The sequence below is a fragment of the Beta vulgaris genome, chromosome 8 (genome assembly GCF_026745355.1).
Source record: "Beta vulgaris subsp. vulgaris cultivar EL10 chromosome 8, EL10.2, whole genome shotgun sequence".
In the NCBI taxonomy this organism is placed as follows: domain Eukaryota; kingdom Viridiplantae; phylum Streptophyta; class Magnoliopsida; order Caryophyllales; family Amaranthaceae; genus Beta; species Beta vulgaris.
The window spans coordinates 21,163,855-21,191,816 of NC_079209.1; the positions used below are offsets into that span (position 1 = coordinate 21,163,855).

The 27,962-nt window shown below is 36.7% G+C and overlaps 2 protein-coding genes across 6 annotated transcripts; one reads left to right on the forward strand and one right to left on the reverse strand.

Annotated features, from left to right (window-relative positions):
• On the forward strand, positions 1-11,873 carry LOC104884555 (U11/U12 small nuclear ribonucleoprotein 65 kDa protein). Of its 3 annotated transcripts, none has more exons than XM_010669230.4 (10): positions 1-160; positions 494-716; positions 2,970-3,051; positions 3,147-3,320; positions 4,224-4,388; positions 4,477-4,638; positions 7,339-7,426; positions 8,425-8,483; positions 8,894-8,959; positions 11,326-11,873. In XM_010669230.4, the coding sequence occupies exons 2-10, from the start codon at positions 529-531 to the stop codon at positions 11,404-11,406; spliced, it is 1,065 nt and encodes a 354-aa protein (XP_010667532.1). In that variant the 5' UTR covers positions 1-160; positions 494-528; the 3' UTR covers positions 11,407-11,873. The 3 variants fall into 3 exon arrangements, with proteins under 3 accessions (XP_010667532.1, XP_057247030.1, XP_010667533.1); XM_010669231.4 differs by having other exon boundaries at positions 2-160; positions 508-716; XM_057391047.1 differs by lacking the exons at positions 7,339-7,426; positions 8,425-8,483.
• A 113-nt stretch (positions 11,874-11,986) lies between these two features.
• Positions 11,987-27,080, reverse strand: LOC104884556 (hypothetical protein). Of its 3 annotated transcripts, none has more exons than XM_048634542.1 (10): positions 26,801-27,080; positions 25,360-25,514; positions 25,142-25,276; positions 23,555-23,656; positions 22,756-23,037; positions 22,216-22,415; positions 15,865-16,153; positions 14,120-14,230; positions 13,506-13,697; positions 11,987-12,436 (listed from the first exon to the last, which is right to left on the reverse strand). In XM_048634542.1, the coding sequence occupies exons 1-10, from the start codon at positions 27,006-27,008 to the stop codon at positions 12,089-12,091; spliced, it is 2,022 nt and encodes a 673-aa protein (XP_048490499.1). In that variant the 5' UTR covers positions 27,009-27,080; the 3' UTR covers positions 11,987-12,088. The 3 variants fall into 3 exon arrangements, with proteins under 3 accessions (XP_048490499.1, XP_010667534.1, XP_048490500.1); XM_010669232.4 differs by having other exon boundaries at positions 23,555-23,665; XM_048634543.1 differs by lacking the exon at positions 26,801-27,080 and adding an exon at positions 25,673-25,694 and having other exon boundaries at positions 23,555-23,665.
• Between the last annotated feature and the right edge of the window lie 882 nt (positions 27,081-27,962).

Consider the following 27,962-nt stretch of genomic DNA (forward strand, 5'->3'; position numbering starts at 1 on the left):
GGGTGTTTGCATCAAAAGAAAAATCTTAAACTACATAGGTACAGGCTTATAGTAACACTCCAAAAGACGCAAATTCAATTCCTTTAGAACCTTTAGAACCTCTCATACTCGTCACTCATACGCAAATTCCAAAAGCTCTAATTGCAGAAGCTCGTTCCAGGTTGTTGTTTTCTTCCTTAGATGAATGTACTTGTTTTGTTGCGGATTTTGTATGGAATTGCGATTTTTAAGATCTACTTCATGTGATTATTCATGCGATTGGTTTTATGCGGTGGTTATTGTTTGTTTCATGAATTCAACTTATTTTTTCTTTATCTCATATATGTTATTTCATGTTTTTAGGGATAATTTACATGTTATAAACTTATGATTCGAATTTCTGGTATAACTTGTTAATTCATCTTTGTTTCATGGAACTAATGATAAGAAAATTTATGTTACAATTTGTAGATACGCATATTTGTGTTCACTTGTTCTTGTCTAATTTCATCAGATCAATATTTCAAGTGTTGTGGCTGGAAATCAGGGATGAATGACCTGTCATCCCCAGGCCCAGGGCGGCCGCCCCTCCTGCCCTGGCTTAGGGACGGGACTGCCTCAAATAAGGATCTTTTACACAACCCAACACATAAAGATGCACAACAACCCACCCTGCTTGCTGCTCAACCTATTGCTCAAAAGCTCGGAGTCGATTATCCATTTCCTCCTCATTTACAGTATGCCCTCATTGCTTTTATTCTACAATCTATATCATTAAATAGATTAATTCGCTTCATCCAATATATTGCTTCTGCCTTGTGGTATCAGTTGTTATATATTCTGGTCCTCACTTGACCTCTACATATTTGTGATTTAATTGCTTTCATAGAAGCCAAAAGCTCTTTGTTCCAGGCAAGATAAACTGTTGTTGACTATCGCCAACAAAAGAAGGGGCGACTAGTCATTTGTTCTTGCATTGGAAGCAGTCTACTTATAGCAGAAGTTGACTATCGTCAGGCTTAGATGAACTAGTCCAAGTTCAGCTAATGTGTCTGAAATGTTTTTCGGATCATTGTGTGGGTTAAGGGAGGTGTAAGGGAATGAAATTTTGTGATGATTAGCTCTTTTTATTGAAATTTTTGGGAGATTTGGGTTGAAAGGATTTTATCTGCCAGCTCAAGTTTCTGGTGAAATTTATCTGTCCAAGGGGTCATGTTCTATGTTCTATGTTACTCCGACACCTTCATTTACCTTAAAAACCGGGCGTCGTGTCATGTCCGACACGACACTTCACTTGGATACTTCATTTTAAACTAAAAACTTGTCTTTTTTCTACAAAATACCCAGTCGGATACTTGGACACCCATAGCTGAGTAGACACTCAATCCGTGTGTGAGCAACATAGGTCATGTTTTTAGCTCTCATTACTCATTAGGCTAGTGCTTGTGGGGCATCCTTTGGTATTGTCTAAACCTGTTGCTCTTTTTGTTTTTTCTCTTATGTGTCCTTGACTCTAGTGGACCTTTTAGTTCACCTTCTTTATATTTTTTCTTCCTCCAACTAAATGCTTCTTGTCTTAAAATCAGTATCTGAACATTCTCAGGGATAAACAAAAGTAGGAAAAAAGTTTATACCAAAATTAACAAAGTAGAGACTGATGGCTAATCAGCAAATCATATAGCCACAGGAACAGTAGAAGCAGAGAAGAACTACATTTCTCCTAGGTTTAGGCCTTCTTACTGGCATTGCTTATATGGAGTCTTCAGGCATAAAGGACTTCATGTGCTTAAATGTAGATCAAGAGTGCACGTTAACACCACCTCAAATATATGTCAGGTTTCCCATCAAAAGTTTTACGTGGCTTACTCAATCTCTTACGTAATAGACATCTAGGTAGAATTCATTGCTCAGTTCTCCTGACTAGAGAAATTACTGAATTAGCTGTACCTTGAATAACTTTCACAATCCTCTTAACAGAAACTGGCTCTGCCAAGCAAAATGCTGTTATCTGCTTCATTCTTCTTTGTAGTATTCAACTTCAAGTCCTTTATGTCTTCTGCTGTCTCCTTCAATATGCTCTACCTTAAATTTGCAGATGGTGTGGGTACTGCTCTCTGCCATAGAGCACACAAAGTTGTTTAACCTGAAAACCATGTTTTGTGATCTTTGTATTACCTTTCGCTACTGAAGCACATCCAGAATTGTTTTTTGCTATTGGGAGCACCTGCAAATTTAGCCTTTGTTTGGATAGCATGATTGAAGGGAAAGGAAGGGGAGGGAAAAGAGGGGGAGAGGAAGGGAGGGAGAGTCAGAGAAAATACTCTTATAATAAAGTAAATGGGAAGAGAGGGAGATAACTAACTTTCCTAATGTGTAAGGAAAGACAGAAAATAATGCGGAATAAACATTTTCCCTCTTTCTTTAACAAATTAAATCCAATGGACAGGAACATGAGGGGGAAGACTACAAGTCCTCCATTAGGAACAGTGAGAGCACAGGGAAAATCTAGACCACATTTCCTCCTTTTCCTTCCCTCCTAATTATCATCCAAACAAGGGAATTTGAATCCTCCAGTTCCCTTCCTTTCTATTTCTCTCTATGCAAACACAGTGTTAACTACTTTTCTCTTCCATGGCTCTCTAGGATGTCATCACTGAGTTGGGTATATAATCTCTGAATTGAAAAGCACCCTAACTTGTTATTGGGAAATTTCATTGACCTTGTGTTTGGTGTATCTTAATTCTTAAATGAGATTACCGTCAGTATTGATAGTGTCTGTGTGATACAGTGATAGTGCGTCTGTGATAATGCCTCGAAATTAATTTTGAAAAGGCTGTAATGCTCTGCAAAACTTGGAAGAGACTAGTATGATGTCTGCTTGAAGTTCGGGCTTAAATTTTCCTGCTCTCTTTTCTCCCTTTTTAGAACCATAGAGAATATGTGATATATTTAAACTGATGTTTTAATCATATGCCCTATTTCTGTTATAGGTATGCTTATCCTCCACCAGACGGAAATATACTGACCAATATTCTTAATGCTCTTATTGCTGTTCCGCGCTTCTATACCCAGGTTCTGGTTCAAAATTATGCTCCTTAGCATCTCTCTTCAAAGTTCAAAGTGATCGTTTGCAGATAATCATATTTTACGTCACTCTTTACCTGCAGGTCTTGCACTTGATGAACAAAATGAACATTCCAGCTCCATTTCGTATGGCACTTCCCACTCCCCCTTTACCATCTACACCAGCCCCACCTCCACCACCATTACCCTCAGTAAATGAGCATCCTCATCCTGGAAATCTGTCCAGTGATGAGTCAGAAATGGAATCTTCTGATGAGGTGATATTTTCTGATCTAACCTGAATTTTGCTAGTACTAATTTTGATGATATTAGTACACACTGCCAGATGCTGCATGATTAGGAATCTAAACTGTGTTTGTGGAATGCCTTATCTGCACTGAGTAATTTACTGTTGCATCTATTGCAATGTCATCTGGGTTATGGTTTCTGGGGGGGGGGTTCTTTGCATAGAAGTGCTCCTATGCCCTTGGTTAAGTCCATGCCTCGATGGGCAAGGGTTAGGAGGTGATTGAATGATAAGCTCGTCAACATGGCAATTAGATACACACTTCTTAAGCCAATTCACTTCAATTAACTAAGAACCAATGCGCTATAAACAAATGCTAGCTTTTCTCTAAGGTTAACAACTCACGAATAATCAATTCATTCTCATAAATATGGAAACTCAAGCGTATAACTAGATGCTGACATGTTTGCTTTATTGCACAACATGAACACGATCAATTTCCAACAAGATGAAATATGCAATTTGAACTCAAGGACCAAGTGATATACCACAGATTTTTGAGGATCCTTGCACGTTGCTGATATGGCTCGAATCTTCTTGTTAATGGGACTGGTCCATGTGGGCGTGAAATAGCATTACCTAAATCATATTTTTTATAACCACCATGATGATTTGAATTATGGTCTTTGCCCTGAACCCAAATTGGAAATGGAGTTGCTTATATAAACTATAATAAGTTTACTTAGTAAACAGGGAAAAATCTTGCCTACTTTGGTTGAATTTGAAATGAGGGACCTGATCAAACTATTGAAAAATTTAAATGCTTGGCCTTGAAACAAGGAGGAACTTTTTTCCACAGAGATTAACATATGAAGTACATGTCAACTCATTTAGAGATTACAAGTGTGTAGTTTTTGTTTTTGATTTTCTTCAGGAGCTTGATGATGAAGCAGAAGCTCCAAAAAAGCGGATCAAGCGTGAAGTTATAGTTGGCCCTGGCATAGATAAAGATGTGTCCCATGAGGCTGTTGGACTTAAACCTGCCACATTGGTTCCAAAGGAAATTCCAATAATAAAGAAGAAAAACTCTGTATTACAGGTCCATTTCATTGTTTCACTAAACGATATGACGTAATATATTCCCCTTTATGGATTTCGTTGAAGTTTCATGCTTTCCATGGCTGCAGATTAGAATAGCCCCCAAAAAGGTCAAGCATGAGGTTAATGTTGATAACACGGTAAAAGAATCTGAAAAGCTGGAGATTGCAGATGTGCCTTATGCAACCATTGGTCAAATAGAAAGTCAGAAATGTCCCCCCGAGGAGATACTATCACTCCCAATGTTCAAGGTATGTACTTTTGGTGTTTGGATATGTATGGACATAATCAAGTTAAGGACTTTTCAGGAATTGAGAAGTTTGGATCAACAAATTATTTCCTAAACTATTGTTAGCAGTCATTAATACCATTTTAGGACCTTCGTATCTTGTATGCATGTGCTTGTTGTGCTTGTACTTGTGTAATTTATTATCGTTGTTAATTTTGATGCATAATATGTTGTATATATGACCGGGGACACTCAATATTCCCCCTTTTTGAATTTACCAATATATATGTTTGAATTTACCAATATATAGGTTTAGAGTGTGTTGGGGAACGAGTTATGTGGGTGTGTGAATTATATACTTTAAAACTCCTATTTGGGTGACGGAACTTCATGAACCAATTCCATCTTTTTAAATTTAATTAATTTCTGTGTGCTACTGCTTGACTGTGACTATAGCTTTATTTATTGATCGATTGCACTCCGCATGAAATTAAAGTTCATAGATTGCATGTGTACGGAACTAGGTTTCTTCTTAGCTACTTGTGAACCAGGCTGCTGCTGCTGCATCTTAGGATGCGTTCTCTTCACTTTAATAAATTAAGTTTAAGGTCCAATAAGTTCAGTTCCGATAAGTTCAATTTAGATAAGTTTCATTCAGGTCCAATCACGGCAATAAGTTCCAATCACGGCAATAAGTTCCAATCAGGGCAATAAGTTCCAATCAGGTCTAATAAGTTCCAGTAAGATCTAATCAGTTTCAATAAGGTCAAAATAGTCAATGATTACTAAACATTTGTATTATTGTCCATTATTTTATTATACATATCACTATTAGCTGATTATGCAATTATTAGAATTTTAAGTAAAGTACCACAATGATTATATCGTATTATACTTGTATTATTGTCTATTATTTTATTAAATATTTGTATTATTGTTTATTGTTTTATTATTCATATTACTATTAGCCAATGTTATCAGGATCGAGATCCTACTTTGGATCGTAGAGGTTGGTAGGATCGAATCACTGGATTGTAAGATTCTAGAATTCTGTAAAATAGAGATTATTATGTTAGAATATGGTGAGAAACTCATGTTGAAAATTCAAACAAATTAATAATGACTTATTTCATTAACAAATGGTGATAGTTTTTCAATACTATAAGATTGAAGTAAACCAAAATCTAATAGGAGAAATAATATGTGAAGTTACTTTATGATTTTATAATGATAGGATCGGATCGTATAGTCGTTGGATCATAGAATCATATCAAGATCCTAACATGTGATTTTTTGTGGTTGGGTAGGTTTGAAAGATCCTACGAAATTAAGATCCTACGAAATTAATAGTAATAAATTTTTTAAAGGAAAAATTTTAATAATTATTATTTCATAATAAATTTTGAGGGGTAGTATTTACGTTCGGGGTAATATATGTTATTACTCATCAATTTTTTTGTCTAATAAGGTCAAATAAGTTTCAAATAGATCTAATAATTTTCAATCAGGTCCAATAAGGTTTAATAAGTTCCAATCAGGTCAATAAGTTTCAATCAGGTCCAATAAGTTCCAATTAGGTCCAATAAGTTGAATCTGATCTAATAAGTTTAGTTTAGTTCAGGTCCAATAAGTTCAGTTCAGATAAGTTCAGGGTTATTCAGATGAAGAGAATGCACCCTTAGTTAGTTGAACCAAGATATTTGAATTGCTTCACAAATGAGCTTAATTTGAATAACATGCTCTGATAAGTGGATGTTTGTGGATCAATGGTTCAACTAAATCTTGTAGTCTAGCACTGATATTACTGGAGGCAAGGAATATTTTACTTAAGTTCTGAAGTGATATCCTTAACTGCTTAACCATACACACTTATGCACATACATGATGCCATATTTTAAGGTGTTTCTGTATGATATATTCTTTATAGGTGTGAATTCAATATGATGCCATTGAGGTTATGATACTGTTACATAGTAGAACAATGACCATTTTATTCTTCATATTTTGTAAAGAATAGCCAAACAAGCTCTTTTAACTCTTCTAATTTCTCCAATCTCCATCATCTCTGTCCTCTCATAACTGGGTTTCTATGTCCTCCATTCCAGATGACATAACCAGTTACCAGCTATCTCATGCAAAGGAATAAATCTTCCAAAATTTTGGATATTGACCATGTAACAAAACAAACCATATGTGTAACTAAAGTAAAGGAAGGAAAATAACATACAAGCAGCTGAGGCCTGTAAAATCAGAATCCAAAAATGGTGGAGATTCTAGAATTATAAAAACTGTGGTTAATTTTATTGATTAGATCTCCCTTTGAGTACTAATTTTATGAAGTTCAAATAGTCGATAATAATGGGATCACTTACTATGAAACTGTCGCGGACGACTCTTATCTAGTTCATAGCCTTTTAGAAGTAGAAGCCACCCTGGCGGTGTTATCAAGGTGTAGCCATGGCTCCAATAGGAATGAAGCGGAATCAAGAAATCTTAATGGCGCTTCCATTTTATCCTAAAGTCTTCTTCTAAATCCTAATGTCTATGTGCCCAACAGCAAAAGCGTCATAAGGCAGTTGTGGAATCAGACCTGTTTGATGAGCTGAATTTTCATCCAGTTTTCTGATCTTATATCTTAGTTGACTATATTGACTGCCTCAGCTTCAATGTTTTATGTTAGTGACTGCTAATCTATATTGCTAACGTTGTTTTGGATTGCTAGAATTACGCTGCTGGAAATCCTGCTTCAGTGCTGTACATAAAGAACTTGGCAAAGGATGTGGTTCCGGATGATTTTTATTTCATTTTTGGTGAGGACTACAGATTACTTATAGGTGGAATATCATGAATATTGGAAAAACTAACAAGAATCTTCCTAACTATGGGCAGTCTTCCCATAATAATGCCAATGCGGTGTTTGTTAGAATAATGTCTAACTGTGATGGGTATTTTTCCCAATATAATCCCAATTGACCGGCAGATTGTTTAATTGGCATCTTATTAAGCCTCTGTTGGATCACTGCATCGCGAAGTATTGTGAAGGTTTTAAGCTTACAGCAAACCATCCGCATTGCCAGCGGAAATGGTTCCGTGACCGTTACCACGATTGCAACTGATTCCGAGATTTAGATCCATGTTACTGGTTACTTTATGTATCGTTCTTTTAGAGTTTTTCTTCTTCTCTCTAGTCCCCTTCCCCTGTCTAGCCAAATAAAGCTGGATTCATCATCCTTTGAACTTCTAAATTTGTCTTTTCAAGTCATCTTAAGTAGGCACCCAACACTGTTGGGATTATTATAGAGAAGGCTGACCATAGTTGGGATTGTTCTTGTGAATGTTTCTCATAATTTGCTTTCCTTTGCTGAAGCATCCTCAGTGAATTCCCCCGGGGGGGGGGGGGGGAGAGATAAATTTAGTAGTAATGTGCTGGGAGGCACAAGTTTAGTTGAAATGTGCAGGGAGGCACAAATTAGTTTGTACCTCCGTTCCGAATTAGTTGCAATTTTAGGGGGAGGTGCAAGTTTTTCGGAATGCATGTGAAAAGGAAAAAGATAGAGAAAATTAAAAAGAGGGTCCCATGTGATGACGAGATAGATAGAGAGAATTCACTACTAAATAAAGTAATGTTGCAATTGATTTGGAACTTCCAAAAAGGAGAAGCCTTGCATGTAATTTGGAACACAGGAAGTGTGTTAGAAAAGAGGGTTACCACTATTAACTCTGAAATTTAAGGCAGTGTAATTTCTACTTATCTGTGCCTTCATAACTAGTAAATTCTAATAGATCTACTTTTTGTAAATCAATGCAGGGTCATTGTTTGGGAGTGTCGATGCTGCTAAGGCTAGTCTTAGTGTGAAATTAATGCAGGTCAGTTGTAACTTTTCTAGTCTTCTCACTCCTATATCACCCCTCACCAATTGTACTGGGTGATTTCGACAAGTTTCAAATTGAGCTGGTTTATCTATGTTTCATGTCTATTCATGATTACTATTCCGTCTGTCTGTCATGGTTTTTGGCATGACATCTTTGGTAGTCGGATTTGGAATTGCTCGAACATTATAGTGAATCAGTGATGTGGTCTTGTCCCTGTTTTTGAGTCCTGCAAATTTTTTATATGAAGATGTAATTACCTGAATGGTGCACTTTATATTTGTTTTTACGTCTTTCTTTGATGGTCTATGCTTTTGTTCCCTCGCTTTTGGTTTTGTTTTGTTCTTTGGCTTTTTTTTGCTTGGCGCTCTTATATTTGTGACCACGTTAAATATTTTACCTTGCAGGAGGGTAGAATGAGGGGGCAAGCATTTGTGACATTTCCATCAGTTGAGTCAGCACATCATGCTCTAGTAAGTATAAGCTCTTTTGTATGTAATTTCAAAATTCACCTCGTAACTGACAAATCTGAAATCATGTTTGAAATCTGTACCATGTTTTGAAATATATACCTGAACTATGTGTGTCCTGTCTCCTGAATAATATGCTTGATTATTATTCCCTCTGTTTCTTTTTAATCTACATACTTTCCTTTTTGATCCGTTTATACTTAGGGGGCGTTTGGTTACCCCAGGGTAAAGGGAATGGAATCAAGAAAGGGGTAGAGGGGGGGGGGGGGAAGGAAACCAAAACCCTTAGATTAAAAAGTTGTTTGGTTGATACATTTGTCTTTCTCTTTCTTCCTCCTCTTACTATACAATCCATCATAGCACCAAGCACCAGTCCACCATAGCACCTCTCTTTTCTATAACCCCCGCCACCTCTCCCCACCCCAGTACTGCCGCCACCACTCCCGAACCCAATTCCGCCACCGTATTGACGTACCGTTCCCCTCCCCCTCCCTTTGCCACTGCGCCCTCAAACCCGCAACCGCAACCCATCAGTCAACCATAGCCCAAGCCTATCGCATTTCACCCTCCCGCAGCGCTGCCGCCGTGGCCACCCCTTTTCCACTGCCCGTCGCATCCTCCCCTCCCCTTCTCGCCGTTGGACCTTACCTTTTATCGCCACTCCCTTCCTCTTTAATCTTCCATTTTTTCTAGGGTTCATGGGGTGAGTGGTGGTTTAGGTGGTGCGTGGTAGTGGCAAATCTCAAGTAGTGGGTGATTTTCACGTGGGTGGTAGTGGCGGATTCAAGTGGTGGCGGTTGGGTGAGCAGTGGAAGAGTTGGGTGGTAGTAGTGATTGTGTTAAGTTGTGGTGGTTGAGTGGTGGTGGTTGGATGGTCAAGGAGATGAATCAAGAAAGGGTAAGTGAAACCTTGGGGGGGGGGGGGGTTAGGGGAATGAGAGTAGAGGACTTTGGGGGTATGGAGTGGGTAAAGGGAATCATTAAATAGCTGAAACAAACAACAAGGGAATTAAGTAAGTAGATTTCCTTACCCTTTCCAAAATACCTCTAACCAAACGCCCCCTTAATCTACGCATTGTTTTTTTTTTTTTGTTAGCATGTCATATCTACTTTTTCCACTTTTTTACCCATGTGGTCCACTTACTAATATAATATGGGAATTGTTAAACATCGCCCTATAATTACTTAAAATAGTCCCGAGACTATTTTATTGGACTGTCTTACCATTCTCCTTTTTTCACCACCCCCACCACCACCTCCCACCACCCGCCATCACCTACGTCCTCCTGCCACCTCCATCAACACCAACCTAGTCTTGAAATTTTTTTTGAACCATGGGGGCGAACCCATGGCCCGAATGTCGGGCCTGGACGTGCGGGCCATGGAGTGAATGTCCAGGCGAGACGTTCGCTCCCATGGTTCAAATTTTTTTTCGAGATTTACCTGGCCATGGTTGGCGATGGTGGTGAGTGAAAGGCGCTAGCAGGAGGTGAGACTTGAGAGAGAGGGCGATGGTCGTGAGAGAAAGGCCGGCGAAGGTGAGAGAAAGGCCGGCGAAGGTGAGAGAAAGGCCAGCGAAGGTGAGAGAAAGGCTGAATCTGAAATTTGAGGTGAGAGAAGGGGATGCTGGTGGGGGGATGGCAGGAGGTGAGGGGTGGTGGTGCTGGATCTGAAATTTGTGATGAAAAGGTTACAAATGTAATTTTAATTGTTTTTGGGGCGATTTTAAGTAATTGTGGGGAGAGGATTAGAAGTTCAGATATATATTCCAACTTGTAATTTCTCTCTCCACCTTTTTAGTTCCTCCTTGGTTCTCCCCCAAAGTGAAGTGAGTAAATAAAAAAGAAACAGAGGGAGTACTTAGTATTTTGGTGGAGTTGATGCTGAATCCATCATTGCTCTTCTATTGAGCAATGAGGTCTGACCTAACAAGATGTTTACGTATGACCAGAATCTTCATTTTTTTTTTTCTAATACCGATATCGGGTCTTCAACACTCCAACATGGGGTTTGGATATTTGGGCACTTCAACTTTGGCCAAATTTATGGAAAACTTTCATAAAAGAGATAAGCTAGACATTTTTACACTTACCTGTGGCCAACATGAGTATCATAGTCTAAGTAAGATAACTAATAATCATTGTTCCTCCTTGATGACCTTCTCCGGCAATCATGGTGATTGGGACACTGAATATTAAAAAGCATGCTGATTAATAAGTCAAATTACTCAAATCTGTTTTATGGAATTTCTTTTTTCCTTGATTTCTTCTCTTATTTATATTTCCATCTTCTAGCATCGAGTTTTGGGTCGGTGTTGTGAGACGCGCAAGCATTGCCTGAAATACTGATTCTCTTCTTGCTGTGTGCAGAATCTAGTAAACGGCTACGTCTTCAAAGGGAAGCCAATGATCATTCAGTTTGGTAGAAATCCAGCAGCTAGCAAAACATGATGAACATATAGTTGCTCAGAATTGGAAAGCTCTCTATACATTTGGCTTGTTGCCAATTTCCCGACATAGCACACTTGGAACCATAGCTCATATACTGGATATGCGACTGATACTCAATCAAGTCTTGTCTTCGATAAATTGTTAGAGAAGAATTTCTGGTAGACTTGTTGGAAGGCTGAAAGTACGCAGGAATACACCATATGTTTACTTCAAGGGGTCATCAGTGAGATTTTGTTGACTCTCCCCTGTGCATGTAATCCGGATATTCCGAGAGTTCTTGCCTGGAATACTAGAGCATCATCGATTTTGTTGTGCAGGCAAAAGCATGTAAAATGTACAGTTTTAGTTTAAAAATGACATAGGCAACCAAAGGTGATATGAATGTCTTGATTATATTTGGCCATGTAAAATGTCTTGATATGTGTCCTCTGGTGAAAGCAATGATACAACGCTTTTTATGAGGTCTAGCTTGATGTTGTCCTCTGGTTTTAGTTACAATAGTAAATCGCAATCTGTTGTTTGTAAGTGCAACTTTTAGTGTTATGAATACCATATACCAAAGTAAAAGAAGATTCAGACAGAAGAAGATAAAGATGCAACTCTTTTTTTCAACTTGGAAATAAACATAGACTATTTACAACTACTGTAAATTTTACGTCGTCCAACAAAGACACTTAACAAACTACTTAGTAACATCCACAAGGCAAGTCTTGTCCAATGCACACGCTTTCAGTAAACTCTGAAGCGAACAGAAGAACTCATAAGAATTGGGTGTGGGAGGTATAATATCTACCCACTCCTTGTTAATTAACTCAACATGTGAATATGACTTTAAGACAGCGATTAAGGGGAATTTTTCCATCTGTTTCACCAACTTCTGCATAGATCTCATAGGCAACATGATGTGGAGGTTATCCTGGAACTCCATGTTGTTTTCGAAAGTCAAAAATCCAACATCTGTTTCTTGTGAATCTACAAAGCCGAGAAAGAAAGGGTTTCCACAAACAGATTTCTGGTTGATGCTGCACACCTATAGAAAACCGAACAGGAATCAGGAAATATGGGTACAACAGCAAACTTCTCTAATGATGAATGACGAAGTTACAGAAAAACACAAGGAAGATTGGCTACCAAAGGTAGTCCCTACAAGTTGTCATTAAACCAATTCCAAGTGAACTCTGGAAATCAGAAGGCTTCTGTTATCAAAATGATGGTTGAATCCTTATAAACAAAGAGAGATTATGGGAAAAAGGTGTAATGAGAAACGGAAAGCAGTAAGGTTTTCTTGTATATTCCACAACAGATAGGGGATCTACAAAATTCAGAAGGTGCATGTATTACATAACCCAGTTTGAATAAAAAACAGGCTTTAGCAACATTGAGATTTGAGACTTAAAGGGTAAGCTTGGATAGATAATTGGCCCAAGGGAGAGAGGTACTATTAGTGCTGCACTATGATTTAGTTAGAAGTTAGCCTGAAGAGAGTTAGTGAGGAAGGAAATGCTATAAATACAGCAGATCAGGAAGAGCCAATTTATGAGGTTCTTTTAGTTTTTTGGGAGAGTTTCAAGCCTCTTGAATTAGGGGTGTTAGCGAGTCGAACCGAGACTGAGCCTTAGGTTGCTCGGCTTGGCTCGTAACACTTTTACTCGAACTCAAGCCCAGTCTTGAGTTTTTTCGAGCTTAAATTTTCTAGTTCAATTTACCTTAAAACTCAACTTGCGTTAAAAAATTATATTACATATATTCTATAAACAGGTTTAGACTACTTACTTGGAGCTTTTGACAAGTATTATGAACCAATTTAAGTATAAATTTTCATTTAATTACTATAATGTAGAAAATAACATAGCTAAAATATATTTCAAGCCTGCTCACGAGCTCTTCGAATCGAACTATGCTACGCTCGGCTCTAGAAAATTTCGAGCCGAACTCGAATAGTTTGCAAGCGCGTTAGACTCATTAACACCCCTATCTTGAATGCTAAAATTTATCTTTTATTTTCTAGGATACCAAGTTATCAATCAAATATCAGTTTTATTTCTCAATCTTATCTTTAATCTGCCATAAGCAATGTCAGTTCATTAAAAAGGGGTTACCTCAATATATTCCACCCCTGATTCTATTAGCTCTTCCAAGATACTATTGGATGAAAGTGCACTTATTGTCCCGCCAAATCCGATAGGTGATTGGTGTATTTCCCAAGGTGACTTCATTAATACTTTGTTCTTCTTGGGTTCTACTGCTGAACTGCTAACAACAGGAAGTTTCTCCTCTTCTAAGAATTTCACCTGATTTGCATGTTGGGAGTTTGAGACATTAGAAACAAACAAGATCATTAAGTAACAGCATAAATATGTTTGAAAATGCACAAACTGCTTTCCGAAGTTGAGAGCTCTCCACAGAGTTCAGCATTGGATGTTCAATTAAGTAAAAGACCATTCACGAATCACGAAGTCTTCTGTTAACTATTCGTGAAGTATATCCCAATTCTTTTTTGTTTCTTCTTGTATGTTCCATAAAAGAATCAGATACTTCTATTTTTTTTTTTTTTTTTTTTTGAGAAGAAGATACTTCTGTATTATTAACAGTAACATGAAAGAAAGTAGAAGTAATTTCAACGAGCGAGCATTTCCATCTCAATAACTTAAGGCTAATTAATAGCCCAGATTTTTTTTTAAAAAGAAAGAATCCAGAAGTCGAAAAAAACAACCTTTTCCGGACTGAAACCGAAGTAGTCACGACTAATGAATAACTTTTCAAGAAGTTGAAGTTCCTCAACTGGTGAAATCAAGATAATTGATACAGACTCACGCTGTTCTGCCTGCAATGAACAATTGAAAGTTTTCAGATAGGCTACTTATACCAAGGGACCTCCACAATATAATACACCTTCATTCAGCTATCACATCAAGAATAGTGATAGTAATTTCTAGGATGTCAAGTCGGGAAATATAGCAATTGGAAACATACGCTTAGTTTGTTAGAAGTACGACTGAATTAGTTAATTTCAATTTTGTCAAGGTACTGATTACAGAAATCATTAAAACATTGTGGGGACTTAACCTCCAGTCGTTCTGATCAAAAGTTCCAATATAGCTCAACTTCTCAAGAAAGATATATAAGAGATTAAATGCTGATAGATAACACCAAATGATTGCATTCTTTATTTGAGCTTCCACGGTTGCACCTACTTTAGAGAGGACTTTCGGCTTAAAGATGCCTTAAATGGAAAGCTGACGCCTGGTGGTGTTCCATAAGACATCATAAACCAAAACCCCCTGAAGCAATATTATGCTCTTCTTCACTATGTCTAATCAGCTAAAATGGATCTTTCATTGTCACCCTATTAAATTGAGGCCAAGGTCAAGTTTCATTATGTCTAATCAGCTAAAACCCCCAATTCTTTATCCAGTTTCGAAGCACATTTTCATCCTCTAGACACTTTTACATTGAGGTTCACAAAATCACAACTGCTAACTAGCTCAAAGATTTCTTTGCATTTGGCCCCTCGGTCATGTAACCCTAGCTTTTCTCTAGTCTAAAGACTAAAAGTATGTCTTTATTTGATTGGTACAAAGTACAAACACATTAGTGAACTTTTTCAGCTTGACTCAATTAAAATGATAGAGACCTTGCTTTGCCAACATTCCAAAATTTAAAGTTGAAGCATATCCATGCTGCATTTATGCGTATGTACCAACAGGTGGAGCAAAAAAAAAAACCACTTATTTTGCTGAGCTCTTTTCATGTAAAAAAAGCACGTACTTTCTTTGTTACTAACCCTTGAATTGTGATGTACTCTGCCAAGTTGATAGGGCCATCTGCGCATTGAAGGGTAAGGGGGCAGAACTATGGTCCTGGCTTATGTATTTGCTGCCTATTATATTCTATCTGGGCTGAGAAAATCAAAGAAGATTTCAGATCTTTACTACTGTTATTATCAGAGTCTCAGAGACTTCATTCAGCTCCTACACCTTGTTGATGGGGCCATGCTAAGATTCGAAGTGCTTCGGTATTTTCATACAAGCTTAGTTTCCTTTGTTCCCTTCTGAAACTCCAGATCTAGTGAATAGGTATCAGGTAGGGGGGAAATGTAAAGGGATGTAGTATAAGATGATCTAGAAAGTCACAAGGAGCAAAAAAAAAAAAAGCATCGTCAATGCAAATCTAGGATGATGATACTTGCGAACCGTGATGTACGATTGGCATTTTGGAAGCAGCAGTTTTACGTTGCACAAGGTAGCTTAGTCATTGCATTGGTTTAATTCGACATATGAGCTTATCATGGAACAAAAATCCAGCCGCAAGGATTTAAGAGATACACAAATAAAACACATAACAATAGCATATGCTAGATGCACAAAGAATCAAGCAAGATATATAAGAAACACCACGAGGCTCATGAAATATTACCATTTAAACAAAACGAGGATAATTGTACAAAAAAAAAGGCACCTGTATGAATGATTGCTTGTCTGAAAGCAAACTCTCCAGGTGGACAATAGTTGGATCACCATTGAAAAAGTCTACAGTTTCAGATTCCAAGTACTTCTCAGAATTTCTGCTGTCCAAGACTAAGACAATAGCAAATTTTCCTTCAGATATAAGATGAGCTCCCCTTTTCCCATGCTCAGAATATGCATCATTTTTCTCTTTGCTTACATTCGTGAGGCACTCCTCTGATATTTTAACAGAAGTGCCACATTTCCATGTGGTAACATCTGGCATGTCCTCAATATTACACCTATACATATTATCAAAATAATCACATAGATTTAATAGAAAAGCTTCCTAGGACAATACAGATTAAAAGTGAAATATTAGGTGAGGCATTAATACTACAATTAGATTCGCTAATTTATCTGTTACAAAATCTCATATAAGACCACCTTAGCATTATTAATGGTAAGACAATGGTAACTTGTTGTCTTAAAGAGGTCATGTATGGTAGAACCGTAGAAGTGAGCCCTTTAAGGTATAAGGTGATCCATTATCAAAAATTGACTCTTTTAACTTATCAAGTGGCCCCTTTAACCTACAAAGTGAACCTTTTAACCTACAAAGTGACCCTTTTAACTTATGAGTGACCCCTTTAACTTACAAAGTAACCCTTTTAACAAGTGGCCCCTTTAACTTATTAAGTGGCCCCTTTAACTAACAAAGTGACCCTTTTAACTTATTAAGTGACCTTTTAACTTATTAAGTGACTCCTTTAACTTACAAACTGACCCTTTTAACTTATTAAGTGACTCCTTTAACTTACAAAATGGCCCTTTTAAAAGCACAAGTAATGTGGTCTTACTCTTACTATAATTTTATAGTAAGACGACTTAAACAAGATTTTACTAAATAACCTGTAAATTGTGGCAAGCAGAGCAACACATTTAACCAAGCTTGAATATAAACCTTGCATATATCTACACTACGGCTCACAACAACAACAACAACAACAACAGAAATGACTACCAGATATGGTTCTAGAGGAAGGTAGAATCCTAACTTCCTGAGCAATCAAATTATATACTCTTATAGACTAGAAGAGGAGATATCTGCAGCACAAGGTCCACTGCAAAGGACAAAATGCATAAACTAACATGCCAGCATTCCCACAAAGCCAAATCACTTCATTTTGCAAAGTTCACAAAAGCTTACAGGATTTGGAGGTGACTTGTTCATCAAGGAACATGCTAAATCATGTATGTCTTGTTAACTCATTGCATCCAACCCGAAGTCTAGTATGGTATTATCATTTACCCCTCAATTTCTGTGTCCCACACAAACTCCATTTGTTTTACTACGTCAGAAGCATGTGTATACCCTTCTCTCTCTCTCTCTCTATCTCACATACACAAACTCCATTTTTTGTGAATGTCTCTCTCTCTTTCTCTCTCTCTCTCTCTCTCTCCCCCTCCCTCCCTCCCCCTCTCTCCTACCCTCTCCCTCCCCCTCTCTCTCTCTCTCCCTCTCCCTATCCCTCACACTAGTCATTACCCTCTTTTCCCTCACCCTCGCTGCACTCTCCATCTCTCTCCCCCTCTCTCTTTTACACACACTAGTCATTACCCTCTTTTCCCTTGCCCTCGCTGCAAATCTCCCATCCCCAGTTTATAAAATAGTGCTGCAACCAGTTGTCTCTCTCTCCCTCTCATGCAGTCTTCTCTCTAACCTCAAAAGCAAGATGGATTAGATTGAACAACTTCAATGGTAAGGCAATCCAATCTGGTACTTTATAGATATCCTGCACTAAAGGCTGCATGTCAAACACAGGCAAATGTTGAAGCTAACATTTTGAGAGTAACCACAACAAATAAAAGAAAACAACAATAATATTAGAGATTCAATCCTTTAGGATCGGGTCGGTTACACGGACCAAGATTTATCTCCATGACTTGCTCCAATGAGATATGATTCCGGAAACCCAATTGCTTTAAGCCTTGTTTTACCCCTTCTATCCAGGTCAATATATATTCTCCCTTGACTTCATTGAATATCTTCACTTTTTCAACACTCCATTCTACGAATCACTGCCTCCTATGTTGGAGCTGGACATGGCAAACCACCGCAGTTGGTTCTCTCCAATTGATCATTTGAACCACCCAAATTCCAAACTTAATCTTTGCATAATATCTTGATCTATCTCTTTTCTTCTGGATAATGGACCCCAAATACATTAAACACTCCCTAATAGGTACTTCTCCCAATAAGTTTCACAATATAATGATACCATGCCAGATATACACTTCAAAAATACAAGTTTCACTTCGACTCAAGCCTCCATCCTCGAGTATCCGACTCTTATTGACAAAGTTCTAACTCATCATAGACACCTACCTAGAGTCATCCACTAAAGCAATATCATCGGTGCACAACATACACCATGGCATCTGATTAGAGGATATGACTTGGAGAAGATCCTTTATTGTAACCCAATCGTAATGAGGTATTTCTATGACAGTTGTGCACATGTTCGACCTTTGTTCTCGCATCCTTGTATATATCCTCAATTAGGTAGATGACCCAATACATTTGAAAGTTTTTGGTCCCTTGTCATAAACCCTTACAACTCTGATAAAATTCATTTGCAAATTCTTTTTCTTTACAATAAATCCAAACTACCTCCTTGACAGCTTCACTCAATTCGTTAATCAATATTCAATTACCCTTCTCCATAATTTCGTATCAATGGCCAAAACTTTACAAGTTAAATTTACTTCAAAAACGATAGTGACCATACACAATTTTAAATATATATAAAACTAAAATGTTCATGAAATACAAAAGAAATTTATTACCTTTATCTTTTTATTTTTTATTTTTGATAAGGAAAGATAATTGGTCCGAAGACCAACCCCTGCTAGGCTATTAGCCTGCAAGGCAGACCATCTCATAGGCTGGGTACAAGGCTAAACAGCCCGTAAGACAACATATTGGCCTGCAATTTGAGATGTCTACTGAGCTACCACCTCTCCCTCAAATATATTACCTTTATGGCTTATATATATATCTTATCATACTTTGAATTCCTCCATTTAAACAGGTTTGTCCACCATTGGACACAAACCTTGTATAAGCATTGTCAAATGGGCATTAGTTGTGACACCTCAAATGGGGTAAAAGCTACAGAATTTCCAAATTTATATATAAAAGAAAAATGTTTACCACTTTATCTATAACTAATATGATAATAATGGTTGAGAAAAGCTTGTCAGTATATATTAACGCCAGCCATTAGCTGACGTCAAAACAAATAACATCTAAAACTGAAACTATATACATATAAGGGGAGTTTTGGTTATAGGTTTTAAGGAAAGGGTTAGGAAATCAAGTGAGTTGATTCCTTGTTGTTTATTTTATCAATTCAATGATTTCCTTTATCCTACCCTTACCCTCAAACTCCTTTAAATCCATTCCCCACCCTAACCCAACGTTTCACTTACCCTTTTCTTGAAACACCATTGACCACTTCCTTGAAACACCAGCGCCACCACCCTAGCCTAACCGCTAACCCAACCAACCACCGTCACCCCCTCCACCATGACAACCAGTACCACACCAACGCATCCGCCAACACCCGACCCAAGCACCGTCACTCCCTCCACCATGACTCCCAGCACCACCCGAATCACACCCGCCAGATTTCCACCACCCCTTGAAACCCATACCACCAACCACGAAAACCAACACACCAAGTAGATTGGAGTTCGACAAAAACACCAAATAAACCACCCACCTCCACCAAAAAAACCACCCACGACACTAGATCTACAAGAGATAGTGAGGAGAGAGATAGAGATAAAAACAATCGCCAGAGAACAAAGAGAAGAAGAGTGGCAGCGGCAGCTTAGACGGATATGCGGCACGCGCCAACCGGTTCAAGACGACAATGGTGAAGGTAGAGGGGATGGGAGCAATGGAGGAAGATGGGAGGGGGACGACGACGGCACAAGAGGGGAAGGGGGGCAGTGGCAAGGTGGTGTGAAGACAGAGTGTGGTGGTGATGATTGAGGGGAAATTTGTGGTGGCAAAATGTTAGGGTTTCCCTTTGACATTTTGAAGTAAACAACCTACTAAATCTAAGGATTTGACTTTCCATTCACCTTCTTTCCCTTTCTTAAACTCTTTCCCTTTCCCCTTGGTCAACCAAACGCCCCCTAAGAATATAACCACCCAACCTTCATCTAGGCACCTACAATTGAAAGTAACTTTTCGAAAATGACGTACAAATGCTTTCTACCATCATAATAGAATAAGAAAGGTTGAATCCTCACCTAAAAGTGTCTTGCTATATATATATATATATATATATATATATATATATATGATAATGTTAACATGAGAACACTTCTTATACGAGAAGATGAGAACAGTGGAATTATAATCATTTTAGTAGAATATAATCCTTTTCTGACATATTACATGATATTCTTTTTCATGAAAATGAATTTCTTTTGAAAGATTGACCCTCCAAAGGAAAAATGGTTAAATTTTAGCCAAAATGGATTACATATGGGTTAAAATGGATTGCATATTGGTTAAAATGGATTACAACAAAGTGTTCTAAACTTCTAATGTTCTTATATAAAGATTGTTCTCATGAGAACTAAGGATGGGAATGAACCCATAACATGACCTAAACCCGGTTGGACCCGGCCCATTTTTGAAGGTCTGGGACTATAATTTTGAGACCCATCAATCAAGGTCGAATTTGGGTCTGGGCGTTAGGACCCAAATCAACCCCGTCCTGCCCCAAAGACACCCAAACAACAAGGTGACTTGAGTCATGATCAGCAGTGGATAAAGGAAGAAGTTGAGGATTTGAGTCACTTGACTAAATGGCTGGTTGAAACACTGAAAAATTCAAATGTTAGGATGAAAAGTTTTTATATTTTTTATTACTCTCTCCGTATATATCTATCTATCTATCTAACTATCTAACTATCTATCACATGAGAATGCTCTTTACCTGAGAAATGAGAATGAATCTCAACCACACGATCGGATTAGAGTTACAACACTTGTTCATTAGAGTTATACCTCCCTAAAAAATTTTGAGCCAATAATAATTTTTTTTCTTTTCAAATATTCTTTTTTTGGAGTTACATACCTACATCACTATTTCATAAAAGTTGTAGCGCGTAAAATTCATTCTCATTTCTCATGAAAGTACTAAGTATGCATTCTCATATGATATTCTTGATTTTTTTGGAGGTTTTATTCTTGATTTTTGGTATCCTGAATTTTTATTATGAGAGTTGAGGGAGAAAAAGATGATTGAAGAAGAAGGTGGGGATATCAAGACTTAAAAGTTACTGTAATACTATTAGTTAAAGTTACCCTTATAATACTCAAAGTTATCCTTATAATACTCAAAGTTACCCTAGAAAGATGAAAATTAATTATGACATGATAAAAATATCATGAACGTAATAAAAGTTACTCTTATAATATATAAAGTTGCCATTGAAATATATAAAGTTATCCTTAATATAATGAAATTATCCTAAAACACGCAAAAGTTACCCTAAAGAATATAAAGTTATCCTAAAAGTGGTAAAAGTTACCCTTGTTTTCAGTTTTCAGACTAAGAGCTGTTTTCAGCGGATCCTACCCCTATATATATATATATATATGTAACACTTGTTCATTAGAGTTATACTTCCTCCGTTTCTTTTACTTGCAACGGTTTGACTTTTACACTATTCACCAACTCTACTTAGTTTTATATTTGGTGATTTATAGTTAAGGAAAAACATATTCATGTGGGATCTTGTTAGATTCGTCTGAATGTATATTTTCCGAATATATACTTTTTATAATTTTTATTTATCAGTAATTAAACTTATTGATGGTTGAAATTATGCATTAGCAAGCGCAAAAAGTCAAACTGTTGCAAGTAAAAAGAAACAGAAGAAGTATATGCTTCCTTCGTTACATAATAAGTGAAACACTTCTCTCTTTTTTGTGAAAGCTTTTTTAGAGAAATGTTTCACTTATTATAGAACGGAGGAAGTATATATATATATATATATATATATATATATATATATATATATATATATATATATATATATATATATATATAAATATATATATATTGCTTCTTTCACCTTTCGGCCATCACCCCCATCTAGTTTTTTGCCAGTTATCCGGATGACTTTTATGGAAAAACAGCCTCCGGAATTTGGGATATCATAATTGATCCGGAGTTGGGACTATTTAAACAAGAGGGGGCATAGTTCCGGCGCTTAGTATCAATTTTCCTATAAAATAAACTACTGAAAATAAGAATTAGATTCTCAAGCTCACCCATCAATGGGCTTCTCAATAGCTTTAAGTGCCTGCTGAAGCAAATTTGAATTCAAACACATAATCTGGTCTGCAAGTAAGCTTCTTTGGGATTTTTCTCCATATTGAAACCCATGAAAGATGTGTTGCTGCTCCAACTCACCTAATTTCTTTTTTGCAGAAATAAGGCGCCTTTGGAGCTTCTTTCTTTCTCTCCATTCCTGAAAAGAAGAGAATAAGGTTAACAACATTATGGGAGCATAAATTTACATGATAACTTCTATACCCCCCAACTTACAACTTTAGCATATATGATTCACAAGAGTTTGATAGCTGATAAGCAAGTTACAATATGAGGAGGCATCAAATCAAATAAAAGAAGAATTATTAATTGATATGAAGTTATGATAGCAACAAGATTGAGAGAATTATGAATTCAGGATTCATAAGCACATGAATATTCTATCTTCTACAGGCAAAATGGCAGTTTGCCAGTGCAATCTCTTCTATTTTCAGCCACTAATTTAACGAATTGGAATCTACAGGATTACAGTGACTCACAGTTACACGTCTTTCCTTCTTGGACTTCTCATTAGAATGCAAATTCAACTCAAGAAGTCCCTTTGGGGGAGTAATCCACATTTCTCTTTTACCCATGTCAACATCAGGAACTATTGCTTCAACAAAAGGGATCCAAACAAGAAGGCCAGATTCGGATTTTTCAGACTTCTGCTTCAGACTTCCCCCAGTGGATACAGAGGATGCCTCAAGCAACACTTGCAAGAGATCATTTCCACCACTGTTGAACACATTCACGACAGTTCCGACTGCTTCACCTGTGTCCTAAAATTAACAGAAATCGTCAAGTTCCTTCCTGAAGATTTCGCATGCTAGAATAAGGGGATATACATACTTTAAGAGGTACATGCAAAAACCGTTAGTGCATACAATGACCATGGTGATTATTATTCAAACCTATATTGCCAGTTTTCCACTGTAGATATCTCTATACAAAAAAAGGTTAGAGGGAGAAAATGCGTATTCAGCATTTAGCAAACTCACTTTGAGGCTTATGACAAGATTCATAATCCCCTCATTATTAACTTGTCATGTTTGCCAACGCACAACTTTGACCATTGAGATTTCTATGTAGTAACAAAAAAGTCAATATTTGAAAATATACATTTAGAGAAATTCATTAGCATTTCGAATGATAAATTTATTTTGATATGTTACTAAAAAAAATTGATCAAAGTGAGGTATCTTAATAGTGACAAAAGTCAAATGATAGAAGTAAAAACGAATGGAGGAAGTACATTTTCTCAAAAAGCCAAATCAAAAATGCATCGGAAACCCAAACCTTATGAATAATTTTCATGCCAACCAGATCACGACTGTAATATTCGCCCTCCTCCAGCTCTGGCCTGTCAATACTTTTCACGAGGAAAGTTGCCCCTACAAGCTGTCGAGCCTAATACAGATACATAAATAGGAAAAACTTAAATAAGATAGGCAATGACGTGAAAGAAGATGAGAAGAAAATAATGAAATGATATAGAGATAAACTGACAGCTACATGAATACACGATCCACCATAAAGAAAGACATAAAGCCAACATCTCTACAATGTGTTGATGATGAACAATGTTGCAAAACCATGGCTCAGTGATGCATATGGCAAAGAAAGCTTGGACACCTAAATTATGTTCTAGTGATTTGTTAGTTGAATGATATGTGTATTATTTGGACCACTCATAGTTTATTAGGTTAATAAATATTTGCATATTATGATCATGAAATAAATATTCACAATTTTCTTTTATATTTGGATAAATTTGAATTTATTAAATTTACTTAGTATTTCGATTAGGGTGTTCTCCATCAAACCATCAGTTTTAACTTTCATTGTGGTTTCCGAATGTAATGAACTTGCTCATAATTACAGCCACAATATAATTAAGAAGATCAACAATTGTAAAAATAGAGCAGAAAGAGAATTGAGGAAAATAAAGAGATATCTTAATTTGGTGTCTGCTGAAAAACTGTAACTGAAAATTCAAGGCATTCGAGAGGCCAAGAGCTCTCCTTAACATAAAATAAGAAAACAATTTTCTGCACATCTTTCTCTCTCTACTTCCCCCCCTTACTATTCTCATTCCTTCAGTTACATTACATCAATTTCTGATGCTAACAAACTCTAGCCACCTGACTTCCCCTTTATAACTGATTTACTATGATGTACCCTTGGTGCCATGCCTGAAATATGCAATAGGACCAAAGTTTGCTGGAGTGGATCATTACAATAAACTCTATTTTATCTTATCCTAAATTCTATAAATGTATCAAAAACTCTATTATTTTAACCTTAAAATTTTAATTGTGACATGGCATGCTTAGGTGGCACAGCAGACCCTATGCTCTCTAAAAGTTCCCCTTACAAAAGACAAGAAAAACTCAGTTCGGCAGTGAATTCTCGTTAAAACAGTTTATGCTACGATATACATGCACACAATGGAAAAGAAAATACATGATCATATGCACAAATAGTTATATTTAATCAAGAGGAAAACAGAAATGATGCAACATCACACATGAACATTCCTCCAGAAGGCTTCATACAGTAACTTAAAGGTCTATGACTTGAGAAAATTTAAAACAAAGAAGTGTCGTATTCTGATAAAGAGTATCAAGAATACTATTGACACTGATTAGACTAGTTTTTTTGTCACTTTCTCCTATCATATACTACGGCAATTCCATTGTCAATCCCAAAAGGAACCGGGGGAAGCACTCTTAAACACAAAAGCAAGCGCACTATTCTTTTTACTGTACCTTAAGTTTGAATTTCCTAATTATAAAAGATCAACATAGAGAGGTCTTATGGCACGAGATGATACATATTAAAAAATTTGAGAGGCCGAATGGGAAAAGAAATGCATTTTAGAACCTCATCTATACTGTCAAAGCCGCTTAATTTAACGATCCAACTCTTATTTCCAGGATGGCCTCTTCCTGTCACAAGCTCAACTTCAAGAACTTCATCTCTTCCAGAAAATTGTTGCCGCAACCATCTTTTCCCAGGCTGAGAAGTATTTCAAACTTATGTATGTGAAACCCATAAATAACGCGTCCTAACAAATTTCAAGTTAACAGGACTGCACATACCTTTGCAAAGCGCAAGTCAGGAAAATCAGTGTTAGACTTTACACGAATCTCTCCGTCAAGAGCATGTACATCAGAAACATAGCCGATCTCAACAAACTCTAGATCTCCATTACTTGTCTCTACGACCACTTCAGCAGCTGAAGCAGAAGCCAGAACTGGGAAAAGAATAATACAATAAATTCACATCATAAGATGCAGTATATCATTTCAAATTGCTAATTAATAACAAAATATAGCCTCCATATTAAGAAGCTAATGCTAAGGTTGGATATTGATAACATGGAAAAATATTAAGACTGAAGTCACAACTCACAAGTCATCTATGGTTCTTATTAATAAACGAGAATATGAACACTGACTTTGTTGAAAATGAGAACAATTCCAAAGATCACTTCAGCTGAAAGGGATTTGCCATTCAGATATCCAGCTGTGCAAATATCTTCCTGCAGGGTGACTAATGGTGTCCGGATCTCCCTTACTAAGAAGATTGTCCAGCAAGTTAATCACTGGACAAATAGATCACTTATAGCATTTTTTAGTTGGCTATTTCTGTGCTGTCTAAGGAGGTCATTAGTAACCTGAAATAAAATTTATAGGAATTTCATTCCTACACAGTGCTTACATAGAGCTGTCCCAAAAAAAACAAAGAACAGGACTGTGTCGTTTCAGTCTTCACTACACAAAAACATACGAACCTCCTCCTACAGCCTACCTCTCCAGTAATATGATCATGTTCGAAATATAAATTTTCTCTCCGCCACAAGGACCACATATATAAAGCAAAACCAAAAACAACATCAAAACTAGTATTAGTAACAAAAGTAATGATTTCCACCTCCTTTAATGTCTCTTTTATTCGGATACAAATTCAAATGCAGGGTTCAAATTTTAGGTTCTTTTATCCTCCTTTTTCAGTTTCTTTCAATCAATTCATTTGTTATGTTGAACATACTCCATTGTCATTTATTCACTATACAATATGGTATGGATCAATCTCCCAAATAACCCTTTGAACCTATAGCTGTATGTCACATGTAACGATTCTATTACATTTTGCTTTCAAATTCTCTTTCAAGCAGTAAAATCATCTATTTCCATACTTGATGTTATAAATCCACCGCAAAATACTAATTCCATAACTTCCAGGTAATTATATTCTCTAATTTGTTTACATGATTACATCACATTATTTTTTCACACCTTGTTTCACCAAATGAACCTTGCAATAAAAACTAAATAAAATAAACCACAAAGAAAGCAGATGGACTTTTATGACTCATTCACAAGTAAGAAATTCATACACATACGTTCATCAATTTAGTTCATATGGACCTTGCAAAGCATAGCAACTCAGAAACTTCAAAAATTTAAAAATAAAAACCATAAGTTTAAAAGGACAAAAAAAAAAGTTATACAAAATAATAAAAGTGAAATGAAGTACCATTACTGTTAACATAGGAAGGAAGTTTATGCCCATAAATAAGTGAAGAAGAAGAAGAAGAAGAAGAAGAAGAAGAAGAAGAGGGCTTTAAAAAATGACTGCGGAAGTGTTTAAGAAATGGAGGGCACTGTGGAAATTTAGTTGCTGAGGAAAGAGAATTTGAAGAGGCGAGGAGAGAGAAAGAAGAGCTCTGAACCATCATCATCATCCCCCTGAGGAGCTTCTCAAGGCTAAGAGCTCAATTTTTTTTTTTTTGCCTGACAGGTTATTTCCATGATTTATCTTTTATCTTTTATTGGTTAATATTCGCAAATTCGAAGGTGCGCAATGCGCACGCCTTTCTATAGGTGCGCACGGTATAACATGGCACCTTTTATTATTTTAAGGAAAAAAAAAATTGTTTTAAATAAATCAATTTTTGCGCGGTCTTTCATTTCAAGTGTACTTTTTTATTATATTTGATTGAATTTGACTTGTATGTCTATTTTCTTCCATTGAGTTTTAACCTGTTTGTGACTTGTTTAGTTGATTACTTATAATACGTGCTACAATGTCCCACCAATGAATTCATGTGCCGCTCTTGGCTGAATACCAAAATCATCAACAACATCAACTTCAATGACTTGTACTTCAGCTATTTTTATTTGTAACGACAGTAAGTGACTAGTTTCTTGTGAATGGAATACATGATTATGTTCGGATACAAAATCATGAACTCGATATGTTCCAGCGATCTTATCCAAAGAAATTCCAAGACGAACCTTGCAACTTGTTCTTCTTTCTGCTCAAGGATTTTTTGCCAAGTTATCTCACTTGTCAACACAACGGTAACCCTCTTTTGCACATAAAAATATTCGAGATGTCACAAGTTCATCCTTCTTACTCTTGTTTTTGCAATGCTTACGAACATTAAAACCTATCTTTCCCCCATAATTTAACCAAAATATCCAAGCACCGTCCACCTAAACAAATTCCATGCAAATATGAGGGATCCAATATTCTTATACATTTATATGAGCATTTAATTCATTATATATAGACGAGCCTTCCATTAAAACTGAAACACATTAATCACAAGGGATGATTTCAACTATCAACAACAATAATACTAATACATACATAAATATAAATATTTTTTAGTTATAATCAGTGGCGGATCCAC

Bases quoted from the DNA above. Each gene is read 5' to 3' on its own strand.
- LOC104884555 (XM_010669230.4), top strand. From the start codon at position 529: ATGAATGACCTGTCATCCCCAGGCCCAGGGCGGCCGCCCCTCCTGCCC. The intron at 3,321-4,223 runs GTGATATTTTCT...GATTTTCTTCAG, and splicing joins AAATGGAATCTTCTGATGAG to GAGCTTGATGATGAAGCAGA. The intron at 4,639-7,338 runs GTATGTACTTTT...TTGGATTGCTAG, and splicing joins TATCACTCCCAATGTTCAAG to AATTACGCTGCTGGAAATCC.
- LOC104884556 (XM_010669232.4), bottom strand. From the start codon at position 27,008: ATGATGATGATGGTTCAGAGCTCTTCTTTCTCTCTCCTCGCCTCTTCA. The intron at 22,416-22,755 runs GTGAGTCACTGT...TCTTCTTTTCAG, and splicing joins AGAAGGAAAGACGTGTAACT to GAATGGAGAGAAAGAAAGAA. The intron at 12,437-13,505 runs GTAACCCCTTTT...GGTTTTCTATAG, and splicing joins CAGGGGTGGAATATATTGAG to GTGTGCAGCATCAACCAGAA.